Below are 14048 nucleotides of genomic sequence, written 5' to 3' on the forward strand. Positions count from 1 at the left end.
ACTTTTCAATCACAACAGGATTAGAAGTATTCTTGGCTCACAGCCTCTTGCTTCTTTCATTTAACTGTTCTCCTTTTTCTAGCTAAAAGATGCATAGAAATTTACATGCTTATGCTGCTGGAGGAGAACAGGATTTTTTTCAGAAGACTTTGATGCATCAGTATATCTGCAAAAACCATTGTTAACTGATGAAGTGCAACTCCATGTAAACTTCTGTAGAGTCTCCTTGTACCCTGTCAGTCAAGGGACAGTTTTATCCCTTTCCATCTCTAGTTCTTGAGAATCTAGAGGGATAACCTCATGTATTTGCATTTTGTTCAACGACAGAATAAAATGACCACAGGAAGAGATCTGTTGTTTCCTGGAGTGAATTCAAGGTCTGTGTATTGTGCTTCTGTTTGACACAGATCAAATGAGTGAGATTAGAATTGTGGCATTGTTTAACAGCATACAGCACATGAATATTTTGTTGCTCCAGAGCTGAACTTAAATGCTAATGTACCAAAGCATGTACAAGTAGAATCCTGTTCTCCATCTGAGTACAGAGCTCAGCAGTGGTCTAAGCCCTGTGAACAATTGTAGGAATGGAACTTAACCTACTGAGCTGCTTTAATGGAGGCTGGAAGAAAATAGTGGATAAGTTAACAGTGAAGGCTGAAGGTGTGCACTTTACGTAAAATATCAGTTAACTTTCTGGCAAAAGGGAATCCACCTCTTTTTTTGTGCTGTCCCAGTGGTTGTCAGTAGGGCTCCTGCTTTGCTGCTTGTCATGGCTTGTCGGTGTAATCAAAATGCCTTCCCTTGGGAATAGAAATGTGTACAGACTGGTTCTAGGTAGGCATCTCATCATTTTCCTTTCTCTGTCACTCTGCATGGATGTGGAGATAGTGGGGAAGTTGATGGTCATCCTCTGCTGGGCACTTAGCTTAGATTTGCATGAATCCAGCTCATCTTGTGCTCGCTTCTGAGCTTAAAAAGTGTGCTTAATCGTCTATAAAGACAGTTTAAAAAACCCCACACAAAAAACTGAAATAACAGAAAAGCCCAATCCAGGAGTTAGCTCTTGTACATTTAATTAGTGGGTGGTATGTTTAACACTGATTTGTGAATATTCACTGTGTGTTGCAATAAAAAGTCCCCATCATTTCAGCAATACTGGTTATGTAGTTCATGTGGATAATAATGTGCCTGTTTTGAAGATGAGGGTGGTGCAGCTGTTGCCAAATGCCTCTTGTCTTTTGCCATTTGGTATTTTTATCCTTTTTTGTCTAAATTAGCCTATGTATTTTTTGAAAGTGAAACACAGCATTCATACATACTTGCACACCAGTCTAAAGTGACTGTACCTTTCAAAGCAGACATGTATTGTCTGCAAATGCAGCCTTTCTTTAGATCGAACTGAAAGTGGCTTTTGCATGTAAAATGGCAGTACATGCTTTTGCCACATGGTGGCACCAAGGAAATAGGAATTGACACTTACCATTGGAAAATGTAACTAATGTACCAGAGGAAAAAAGAACCGTCATTCATCCCTTGTTTGAAACTTGTCTGAGAATTACTGTGGAAGTGAAATGCCTCCACGCACTGATTAGGCATATCTAAAAGATAAAGATCTCTCTGTTACCTGCCGCCTCCTTTAGGCTTGGCACGAGAAGTTCTTACTTCTTAAATCTATGTCTTCAAAATCACGTATGAGTAAGTTTATTACTGTGAGTTTACAGACTTATTGTTTAGTTAGGAGTAGCATGCTTCCATAAAGGCAGCTGGGGCAGCTCATCTGTCATGCTCCCAGTGACCTCAGGTCTCTGAGTTAGTGTACTTCTGCAGGGTGAGACGAGGTATTGCACAGGCTTACACCAAAGAAGTGTCCATCTTGAGTTCATTTTCAACTATCTGTGCTCTCAGAAGCATAGTGTTGTCACTTACACTGTGCGTGCTGTATGTGCATTTTCCTCTGCTAGTCTCTTTTGGACTTTTAGTACAGAATCCTTCCATGTCCTGTTTTACAGTCCTGCTGCAAGACTGGATGTGTGCCACTTGGGAGATGAAGGCAGTTTATGCTCTGAGAGGCTGTAGTATAGCTTGGTCTCTGGACATCTGCCCTACAAATGTCTTGGGCCTGGTTCTGCTCCATATACATATTCAATGTTGAACATATTTGCCAGTGGGAAGGAGAACAAATTCCTGGAATGGCATCTGAGGGCTCTGCTGCTCCTGAACTACCTGCACCTCTTGTAACTTCCCATTTCCTCGCTGCCAGAGCTCCCTCACATTCACACAAAGGGAATGATTGCCATCATTTTCTGTTTCCTTGAAATACGCAGATCCTGATCCCCTCTTGTGTTTTCTGGGACCTACTGTGTGCAGGATTTTTGGCACTTTCACAAAGCAGGTTTGTAAAGGTTGTGTAGCTGGTTGAGCTGAAACCTTCAGAAATTCAAGCTGGGAGTGAGTATTCCTGACTTGCTTGAGAATTTCAAATTTTCATACTTTTTAACCATACTAGAAAATAAATACACTAATTGATAGAAACTTGGGTTCACAGTTATAGCTGCTCATTTGTTTTATTAGCATGTCAGAGTACTTTGAGGTCAATGCATTGCTTCAGGCCCAGTGGTGGAAAAAATGCACTTATCGATTGCAAGCCACCAACTTCTAGGCTGGAAATCAACTGTGTTTTGTGCAAAGTTAGTGCTTTCCTGACTTCGATGCAGGAAGTAATTTGTGTTAGGAAAAAATTGATTAGGGGCCTGAAATTATGGAAAAGGATATTTGGAATAAAGAAGGGAGTTCTGCTCCTTCTGGTGTGAATTGCTCCTCTTTCTTCAACTCCCACCATTCTCTAGTTGTATCCATTATGGATCTTGGCTGTAAAAACATAGTTAATGCTGTTGCATGTTGCTGCATTTAAATCACTTCAAGCATGTGATGGAGCAAGAACAGCCACAGCAATATTGTGGTACTGTGTAGAAAAGTACAGACTCTGTTCCCTGTGGCTTAGAATACAAACTTGTCCATTCCTAGACTGCTACATATGAGGCTCTTTGTTACATATTAACATCTGAAGGTGTATGATCCATTTGCTTTGTCATAGATCTAGGGTGTTTGTGTTAGCAGCTGTGGCTAAGCACAATTAATAGTTATTTACTGTGTGAGGCTGGTTCAGCTAGGCAGTGTGGACATTGTTGCATGAAGTGCGTGGTACGTAAGTCAGCTTTGCAGCCACAAGTATATTTCCCAGGTATTTCTGTTTTTGCTGGTTATCTACAGCTCCTAGATAAGCTGTTGGTGTCTTTGAAAGCAGGCTGTGAATGTCGATTTCTCACTGCTCCGTGCTATTTTCATGTTTATCCAGTAAACAGAGCTGGAACAGAAATTACACAAATTGTTGGAACCTTGATACAATGACTTTGACTTTTAACCCAGAAATGCATATACAGTGAAATACTGGGAATACTTTAGACAGCTAGGTGATATTTCTGGATATACTGAAAACAAACCGACTTGTTTCTAATTACTGGAATTATGATGGACTATGATCTGAGCTTGTGATGGAGCCAGGAATGCAAACAGGAGCATGACTAACAGAATGCCAGACAGTGCTTTGTGAAGAGAGGAGAAAAGCTGTGGCTTTTCCATGAGCCATGCTTCTGGCTTCCAGATTAAAAAGAACCTTTGCTTGTTTGTTGAATAATACTTATGAAACCAACTTCCGTACAAAGCAGTAGCTATGTTAAAGGAATATAACTTGTGAAGTCTTATGAGTAGTATTTCTTGTTGAGAGTGGCAATCTCTATGCAGTTTTTGAGCTACACAGTGATTGTGCCAGATGAGAGCATCTTTGAGGAAACAATAGACCTGTTTTCTGAGAGGTATCAGTGTGAGTTTGTTGGCATCAAGCAAATGCAAATGAGGATCCTTGCATTCCAATTGCAGGATTATTTATGCTAATGCTACATATTTGAGATCCTGTTGAAGAGATGAGGAACAGTTAATTTTTGCAAGACAGAGCCCTTGAGGACATCAGGACACCTTGGGCTGTGAGATGATGGAGATGATGATGTCTGCAGGAAGAGAAGGTTGTGCTGGGTTCTGCCAGGGAAGATTAATGGCAGCGTTAGTGGCAGAATTGAGGTTTTCCCCCAGCCAATCTCAGACCTCTGTGCTCAGATGATGCATCATGACTGTCTCCTTATTCCTTGTTGTGACTTCCACTGAGCTTGGAACCAGTCAAGACAAAAACTTCCTGCCCTAAGTCCTTCCAAAGGAGCTGGAAAGCCATTATATCCTAGTAGACTTGGAGGATGCTATAGGTCCATTTGGATTTAGCTTTTTAAGCAACAGTGCAAAATGTTACCTCTTGACATTACAACTTCTGTTCTAAAACAGACTAGTTGTTTTAGCAGTACTTGTCTACTGGTAAGCAGCTGGATTAAGAAGGAATATTAAAAATATTATGGTTTGCTTAAAAAATGTCAGCTAATTCCAGCGTGCTTTCAGTGATGCTGAAATTCTTGCTAATGTGGGCCCTGAGCTATTCATAACTGAAATGTGCTGACTTCCAAGCCTGTTGCAGACCATATAGAGCCTCAGAGAAGATTAGTGCTACAGGATTTGTAACTGCAGGGCAGATGTTGGATAGATCACCCTGAGTAAAGTCATTCCGTATGCACACATACTGGGTTTAGACACACCATCACGGCTAAGCAGTAAAATATGGCATCTGCTAGTAAAGTATGGTGAAGTCTAGTATGTAAATGCAACCAGATTGAGGTATGTAAAGGAATACTCAAGACAGGGGTCCATTTTAAACTTCGAGACTTCTTTGCACAAAATGCTGAGAAAGATCCGGGGTTTACCTTCTGCAGGTTGGTACCCATACAATATGTGTGGATAAATTGTGGTGCTAACTAAGCCAGTGTGTGGGGCATGTTGCAGAGGTGACATTGAATGCAGTCCCATAGCATTTGATTGTAATGGAGTGAATAAACATGTCTGAAGGTAGAACATAAGCATCTGTACTTTCTTCTCTCTTCTGGAGGGCAGTGTCGGCTTGGTGTTAATCCAGCCTTTCCAAGATTTCTGAGTTTGTCCTCATGGCAGTTCCTCACCAGGTTGCTGATCATGCCCAGCCTCCCTGATAGACCTCCCTGCCCGCGCAGCCTTCTGTCTGGGCTGTCATTAGGCAGCACTTAGCTGCAGCAATGTGTCTTAATCTTTACTTCTGCTTTGCGTTGTTTTTAACCTCCTATCAGAAGACCCCTAGTGGTTGCCATGCTTCTTCCAGCACAATATAAACACATCAGGCTCTCCTAGGTGGTGGTAGGTCTGTCCAGGTGAGAAAACTAACTGAAGTCTCTGACTGCAGAATTAAATGCCTCAGGCCATGTAGGTGAATTAAGGGTCAATTCCTTTAGCTAAGAAAGAAGAGCATAGAGAAGTTTGAAAGTCTTTTCCTCTCTTTCATGGTGGTGGTCTGTGTAAATTCTTTCACTGCTGTGGCTTTCGAAGTGCTTTTCTATTTCTGTGGCCCATGTGTTGGAGGAGCTGCTGCTGTCACCATTTTGTTTCCCCTCTATGCTAGGATGCCATTGCTTATCCTTCTGTCTTACAGCAGTCACAGGTTTATTTTCTTTTTTCCTCTGTAGTTTTACAGGAAAGTGTTCAAGGTTATTTCTCATGTTGTGAGGTCTTACTTTGGTGAAATGCCTTGCAGCTGAAGTCTGAAAGTTTTAGCAGATGGATGGGAAATTAATCTTTTCTTCCCTGTAGCACTGTATGACCATTCCTTTTAGGTTTTTTTTTTTTCCAGTTAGTCACACATGCATGAGGAAGGCTACCATCTTGTGTGTTTAACGTGAAGTTGTATGAATAAACAGATGTTTGTTGGTTAGCATTTCTGGAAAGCTGCTTTTTTATGATGTCGAGTGTTACTGTCTCCTGGTGACTGGTCATTCAAACGCATTTTGTCTACACTGTTATTCTGTGTAATCTTAACTTTTGCACATATGCCGGTATTTTCTTTCCAGGAAAGTATTTACCTAAATATTCACACCACTGGCTTGTAACCTTACATTCGTGACAGCAAATGGAATTGGTAACCTTGCAGGGATTGAAGATCTGTGAGTGTTTTGAGCAATGTGCAATAAAGTGAATGTACAAAATATACAGAGCATACCAGAAAATTGGAAGAAGAATTCTTACACGTTTATTCACTGTCACACAGTTGTGCTTTAGCTTGTGTGGTTTTAAAGGACAGTGGGGTACTCTCTGGTGCCTTCAGGGAGGGAGAAAGAATAAGTCTGAGAAATATGGTGCATCCTAACCTTTTTTAGGAGGAAAAAAAATAACTTCAAACTGTTTTTACCATAATAGGGCTTAACTTTAGCTTTATTTATTTTTTAATATTTACTGTCTTTTTTTCAGCAGTGGAATTTAGCCTCCACCCCAAAGATAATCACCATGAATTTATTATTTAGCATACTGGAGATGAGGAGCCAGTGGGCTTATTTTGCAAATCCGAATTGCCACCTGCTGCTAAAATCTGTAGCATCTTTCCTTGATGCTGAGGTGTCCATCTACTCCAGCACCTGCCACGTTTCACTTAAGTAATTGTTTGAAAATTAAAGGTTACCCACTTTCCTGTGAAAGTTTGGAGACTTGTTCCTAAATCCGCAGCTCTTCCCATTCCTGAAATAAATGTTAGGGTTATAAAAGTATGTCCAAAGTGGTCACAAATCTGTGCTGGATTATGACTTGCATTGTCACTTACAGTGGGCCTGAGCTTTTGTTTGGCTAATATGGACAAAGGAGTCAGCTTCACATGATGTAAGAAGTGTTTGCCCTAAGAAGAACAGAGGTCCTCTTGAACCAATTAGGCAAAAATAACAGCTGGGCTACCCACTAATAAGGAAGGTGCTGCTAAACCTCTTTTCATTGTGAGAAGAAATAAATCTTTTAAGGCTTACTCCCTTGCATTTTTATAGAGAGCAATTCTTTGAAAAATTCAGCGATCCAGCTGGGTGATATGTGCAGGAAGACTGTGAAGAAGATAAAGAAACTTTTAAAAATAAAAAATGGTATTATAGCTATTAGATTTGGCAATTATAAATGTTTCATTGAAGATTTCAGTATTTAGAGAAAGTTTTACCGTTTAAATTGTTAAGTACATCGAGTTTGGGGTTAGCACAACAGGCAGTCTTCCACAAGTTCCTTGTAGCCTGCAAGAGGACATTCCTTCCTGGAGCAAATCGCTTCTGATACCCTCTTAAACAAAGGCAGCCCACATGTATTTTTAGTAAGTCTGAGAAAAAAGCAGGAAGATTTGGAATATGGAGGTTACAAAGGATCGGGACGAGTGATGCTAACTTTTTACCTCTTCTGTGGAAATATGCACATCGTGGGCAAGCAGCTGGTTAGGTAGGGAACTTGCTGTTTGGGCTGGGGAGTGGTTTGGAGGAGGTCAGACGTGACGGAAGGAATATCTGGAATTCCTAGGTGGGTAATATATACTGTGATTTAGTAGATGTGTGATGTAGTATACGTTAAGGGCAAGTAACGTGCAGTGCTATTTTTGTTTGTTACCATCTGTAAGATAAGCATCCATCCTGGATCTGTGGAGAAGACTAGTTAAGGATCAGAGCAAGTTTGAAGGCACTTCTACGCATCCATGACGTGCTCTGTTAATACTCTAGATTACCTGGGGGGAAAAGGGGACAGATTTCTCCACGGTGCTAATCGTAGAATCATTTGAGTTGAAAGGGACTTTTAGAGGCCATCCAGACCGACTCCCCTGCAAGGAACAGGGACAACTGCAGCTCAATCAGGTGCTCAGAGCCCCCCCGCCTGACCGCGAATGTCTCCAGGGAAGGGGCATCCACCACCTCTTGATATCTACCAGAGATTTTTATTTTTCACTTTGTATTTACAAGTTATAATCCCCTCTCCGTAGCTTTTTTTCCTGACACCTGAACATTAGGCATTTACCTATATGATAATATCGCAGGAGATCTGATACCTGAGAAAAAACAGCTAGCTCACCTGAACACCCAGTGCTTCACCATTAAATTAGCGGATCATTCAGAGCAAGAAAGTTAGCTCTTCTGAGCAAGAAAGCTGCTTGTAATATTGCTAGCTTCCCAGATGCTACCGCAGGGTGCATATTCGGTGGAAATGTTGCTTCTCTGTATTTTGCATTCAGATCAATGGTCTATAGGAAAACAAGCCTGCAAGTCACAGATGAACTTGGTGGCACGATTATTCTGATATTTGTGGTTTTCCTCTATCAAACCCTCAAGATCATTTGAATGTTGTTAGGAACGTCTGTTTTTGTAAATATGTTATAGCTGAGCTGTCCTTAGAAATAAAAATTAAAGAACAAATTTTAATGTGTTGGCTGCTGTCCTAATGTCCTGGCTACTGTTAGTTTGGTCAGCGGGTGGCCCGGTCAGCCTTTCCAAAGCCAATTTTCATTTTAAGATATTTTTATTTCTTTGAAATAGGCAAAGCCTTTGGAAAATGAGGGAGCAGCCTGCTCGCGCTTGTGTAGATGAAGGCTTATATGTGCAACAAAGTAGCTGTAGAGTTTTTATATTCTGTTTGCAGTAATAGTAAACAGAGCATCTAAAATAACCACTTGCACATTGCAACAAACACATCATCATTTGCTTAAAAAGAGTTATAATTACAGTTGACGAAGCATGGACACCATAAAAAATGCATTAGTTTGGCTTGACACATTAATTACCTGTTTTTGCAGATGTTTTTATATATTGTTGTGTGAACAGTTTACAAAATAATTACAGGAAAGTCATATGGAAAATAAACTAAGTGGGTGGTTTCTCGCCTTAATATTTTCATTCATGTGAATCTGTGTGAGGCACAGCTGCTCCGTAGCAAATGCAGAGGGAGAGAGAGGGAGGAATCTTGAGGGGGTTTTTATTCAGGTCTCTGTGATCAGCATCGCTACACTTTATATTGTGCTTTAGCAGTGTAGTTTTTAAACATGTAAAATGACATTGCTGATTTAATCCCAGTGATCAGGAGCGGGGAAAAGCTTTGATCCTGATCAGATGAAACATAAATCTTCTAGTATCTAGGAAAATAAATGAAAAATCAATATTATTTTAAGCAGGATGATCTTTTATGAGCAGTTGTAAAGATTCATCAAAGGCTTTGACACAGTTTAAACATTTCCTGTTTGCTGCCATTTAAAGAAAAACGCCTTTCAAGTTATAAATTGTAATTAAAGAGAGATACTTCTTTAGATTATTGCAGGCTAACCGCAGAATGAAAATAGGAACTCAGTGTGTTCATGCAGTGATGAAATCAAAAGATCTTCACTCGAAATAAATGCGTTGATTCTTTGAAGAACACGCATTTGTTTCACTTTACAAAATATTATAACAAAATGTAATATTGCCATTTTGAAAAAATATGCATAGTCTGTCACACAGCTGAAGCATCTATCAGAGGCAGAGATTTTTTCTAGCACTGTGTTCTAATGCTTTATTTAAATGAAGTGTTTGATAAATTGAAATCGATGAAATTAAATAAATGGTAAAGATTATTTTTAGTTTAATGAGATTTTTATTATTAGGCATCACCCTGTGCTAAGACTTTTTGAAGTAATATTTTTTCTACTCCTGTAGAATTTGTATCCTCTACTTCGTTACAGATTTCCATGAAGCATTGACTGGCTAAATGGGAAATTACATTGGAATGTGGCTTTTCTTTTTTTCCTTTTCATTTGCTTCGTTAAACTAATATAGATAAAAATCCTGTTCTGAGAATCCAATTCCCCAAATCCCACTCAAACATACACCTTATTACAGGATTCCTAGGGATGGAACTGATAATGATCTTGATCATGAATAAGATACAAGAACTCGTGGAGTTTGTGAATCTGCACCCTCTTAATGGCTGAAGATTTTAATGACTGAACAGTTCGTGAATGTTTTTTAACAAATTACTCAGGAAGGGAAGCTAGAAGGAAAACTGAAATTAATGTCTTGTGAAAGTAGGGAGAACAAAGACAGCTCTAAGGGGACAGCCTATCTTGTTTGCGTTAATTACTGTAAAATTACTGAAGCATTGAAAAAAGGCAATAAACATCCAAACTAAATACGCATAACTAACAATTAAGCAGTAAGCTTGACTTTTATGATAGCCTTAGACACTAGCCTAGCAGTTTTCTACCAGTTTGTTTGAAGAAAATGCTGGCTGAAGAGTTTAATGTTGCCATGTGGATGATTTGTTTTCCCTGTGCAACTACCACTTCTGTGTGCCTTTGAGAATGTTGACAATCACCAGTGATCATTACAAAGTTTTATGGTGCTCTGAGATTAAAGATGAACGCAGCAGTGTTGGTCATATTTCAAGAAATTGCAACACGTTTATTTAAAAGCAAACAAAACCCTGTGTGTCTATTCCATGCTGATACAGCCAATCCCAAGCTCAAACAATTGAGTTTTATTTCTTCTTCAACATGAGAGTAGTACTGGTAGTCTGGTCTAAGGGAATTTCGCCAGAAGAGTATTAGTAGAGACTGATCTAAGAGGAGCTAGACCTGAGTTTGCTCTCTCTTTAGAATGAGAGGAGTTAACTCAGAAATTTGTGCATATCCATTACATTGTAACCTAAAAGTGTGCTACATTTCTGACTGTCTGGCTTCCTCCTAAGCCACGTGCAGTCCAAGGTATTTATGGAGAAAGGCTCTGTATCTTTGTCCAAGGAGTTAACAATCACTTTTCCACCTGGTGGGAGATGGATAGTAATAGTTACAATAGATCACTTTCAGCAGAGCTTGGAGTAGAACATGAGTCTCTTCTGCTCTGTTCTTGATGGAGTGTGTGTGGCAGTTCAGTGCATTTAGGTAGTTGGTAGTCACAATACAAAAGTGAGGGGGAATCTTTAACAAGGTCAAAATGACTGGTAGAACAAAAACAGTGTGATAAAGACCCCTCTGCCTTGTTCACTCTCTTGGTCAAAGGGTTATTTAAAGCAAGGGCAATGATTCCATCTGGAGTACGGTATTTAGCTCTGTGGCCCCCAACACAAGGATTTGTTAAAATGGGTCCAGAGGAGGCCATGAAGATGATCAGAGGCCTGGAGCACCTCTCCTATGGTGTCAGGCTTGGAGATCTGCGATTGTTCAGACTGGAGAAGACTCTAGGTTGACCTTATAGCAACCTTTCAGTACCTGTGGGGAAGATGAAAAACTCTTTATCAAAGGGTGAGGGGGTAATGTCTTTAAACTCAAAGAGGATAGATGTAGATGAGATATAAAGAGGAAATTCTTTACTCAGAAGGTGGTGAGGCAGTGGAACAGGCTGCCCAGAGAAGATGTGGATGTCCCATCACTGGAGATGTTCTGAGCCAGGTTGGATGGGGCTTTGGGCAGCCCAGTCTAGGGAGAGGTGACACTATCTATTGCAGTGGGATTGGAACTGGATAGACTTTTCAGGTCACTTTCAAGCCAAACCATTCTGTGATTTGTTTCTTCTTGTATAAGGCAGAGGGAAAATAACTGAGAGCTTCTACGGTAGAGGAATTTTCTAAAGAAACCTGCTACTTGGCTTTTCACTTTTCTCTCCAATCTTGAAAATGTTTTGAGAAATATGAGCGGTCAGACAACCTTCTCATCCTTCTTTATTAAGGAATCAGATGTTAAAGCTAACCAGGTCTGTGCAACTGAAAGACTCAGACATCAAAGTGACTCCTGCTGCCCTGACCTGCTGGAGATCAGTGTAGGCAGTTCACCTCTCCTTCGGGTCCTGCCAGTTGTGCTGCAAATTTCTGAGAGGCTTATGCATGTGACTGCATATTCTGTAGGCACACGGCTGGCCACAAACAGATGGGCACAGACAGAGGGCATTGCCTTTGTAGGCACCTACATAACCACAGACAAAGTGTGCAGCTCAATTTTTTTTTGAACTATCGCTGTTCCGGGAAAGACTGGGCCCAGGCCCATTGTCTGACTCTCAGAAGACTTGTCTGCTAGTCTTGTGTGAAGGTTGGTATTGCATCATATGCACAGAGAACAATGAGCTCACACATGCAGAAAATGAGGAAGAATAGAGTTGAGTGAGAAGGTAAGACAATGATGATCAGGTACAGGATCTTAGACTAAGTTGTGCTGACTAACAGCCTACTTACACACAATCAACTGATGTAATTCCCATCCCTATTTTCTCACACTTGTCCCCTGGGACTCTACCTTGTCCCTCACCTTTAATCTCGGCCCTAAACATCTCAGATGAGGCTTCAACCTTCCCACAATTCTTCTTATAAAGCATTCCATATTAAGTTTTAACAAACTTTTACTCAGTAAGTTTTTCCTTGGTTTCCCTCAGACATCCTGTAATAATTTTGCCTTTTTTTTTTTTATGAGACTTGTTCTTAATAACCCACAATAATCTGGTTCCTTTCTTATCAGTCACCAAGTTTCTGGTTGAACTTCTTCAAGGTTGCACTTGGTGGGCATGTCAAATGGCCCATTGATCTCTTTCTTATGAGTTCTAGTCTTTGTTATTCTCTGCTATCTGCTGTTTGTCAGGGTTTGGTGTTTGCATGCTTAATTTATTACCTCTCCTGTTCCTTGCCTTGTCTTTTATCTTGAGTAGCTGTTAGATAACCTTGCAGTTCCTTGCCCTGTTTGAGAACTGTGCTGACTTACACCTGGTGATTCTGAAGCCTTCTGTAGCCAAGGCTGTGTTTATGCAAGTCTTGGGCAGCTTCAGTTGTGGCTGGAAGCAACTGTCATGGCCAAATGAAATTTCTGCTGTTACTCTGAGAACTTCCAGGGCAGACATTTCAGTATTTCAGCAGCCACAGTATTTTCATTTTTCTGCTATAGCAATTATGGTGCGCAGTTTTTTTCTCTTTGGTTGGTAGTTGAATTCTTTTTTTTTTCTTTAGTAAAAATCGAGTCTCTTGTAGCAATGCACTGCTTGTGACGAGAGTGCCTGAACATAAGGATTTAGAGTGAACATAGATTTTTTGCAGTACCACAGGACTATCACCTCTTGCAAAAGTTTGGATAGACTAGGCCCAACACAATGAATATTCAGCCATCTGGAAATTGAAATAGTTGATATGAGTGGTTTTTCCTCTCTTACTGTGTCACCCCCAAGTCAACAGCAAAGGAACAGCAAGCATCAGAACGTTGTGAGCAGGAGTTGTTGACGTCTCCCATGTTGTCATTTGACTATTGATAGCATTTCTGTATTCCCTTTATACTTAAGGAATCTCATGTTAGAAACAGGGGGGAAAAACAGCTCCAAAAATTTCTCTATTGTTTCTATGTAAGCTCTTATCTTGTTTTCTGTAATTGAGATTTTGGGAGGTACAGTGTTCAGACTGGCAGTTTGTTACAGTTCAAGTTACAATAGGAACATCTGCCAGATCACAGAAAAATTAGCTAAGAATTTTTATTCACCTCAGTCTATTACAAGGTTTAATTTTTTTTTTTTTTTGTAGAACTCTGATATCATAGTACTTGCGTTTTATGAGATGCATATTTGTAGTTTTGATTATTAGTAACCCAAAGTAAATCAAAAAGGTAGAATCAAAGCAGTCATGTGCTTTGATTACTTAGCACCTCTCTCTGTGTAGAAAAAATAACCTTACTTTCTTTTCCTTTGAGGTGAATCAAGTCCAACTCGTCGAGAAGCAGTGAAAAGGAAGACTGCGGAATACCTCATGCGAGCTGAAAAGATTTCCAGTCTGTACCATAAATCCTCTGAAGATGTTTCTATGGTAGGGTTTATTTTTTGTTATTATTATTTTTTAAAATTTGGTCTAATTGAATTGTTCTGTCTCATAGTAAAGTGTATTCAAGCTTGAGGATCAAAATCTTTGGAATTTATCTCAGGAGGACTAAGGAGTATTTTGACATTATATTTCTATTAACTTGCTCTTATTTTCCTATTCTTTTTGGTTTCATTTCATTAGAGACTATGCTTAATTTAGCACACTTTCCTTCTGCTCCACAGTTGATGAGGTGGACATTTTGATTGTGCTAAAGATTTCAAGTTAAAGCAAAAAAA

The 14048-nt window shown here is 39.9% G+C and overlaps 1 protein-coding gene across 5 annotated transcripts in view; it reads left to right on the forward strand.

Annotated features, from left to right (window-relative positions):
• The window catches only part of RPS6KC1 (ribosomal protein S6 kinase C1), a 94914-nt gene that overhangs the window by 27112 nt on the left and 53754 nt on the right, over positions 1-14048 (forward strand). For all 5 annotated transcript variants that reach the window (XR_007375106.1, XR_007375104.1, XR_007375105.1 and 2 more), the window contains one exon: positions 13646-13758. Coding sequence is in view for 1 of the 5 variants with exons in the window: in XM_048936057.1 (XP_048792014.1) it covers positions 13646-13758 (113 nt within the window). In the remaining 4 variants the exon portion in view is untranslated. The remainder of the gene's footprint in view (positions 1-13645; positions 13759-14048) is intronic.

Source organism: Lagopus muta, chromosome 2, assembly GCF_023343835.1.
Source record: "Lagopus muta isolate bLagMut1 chromosome 2, bLagMut1 primary, whole genome shotgun sequence".
Taxonomy (NCBI): domain Eukaryota; kingdom Metazoa; phylum Chordata; class Aves; order Galliformes; family Phasianidae; genus Lagopus; species Lagopus muta.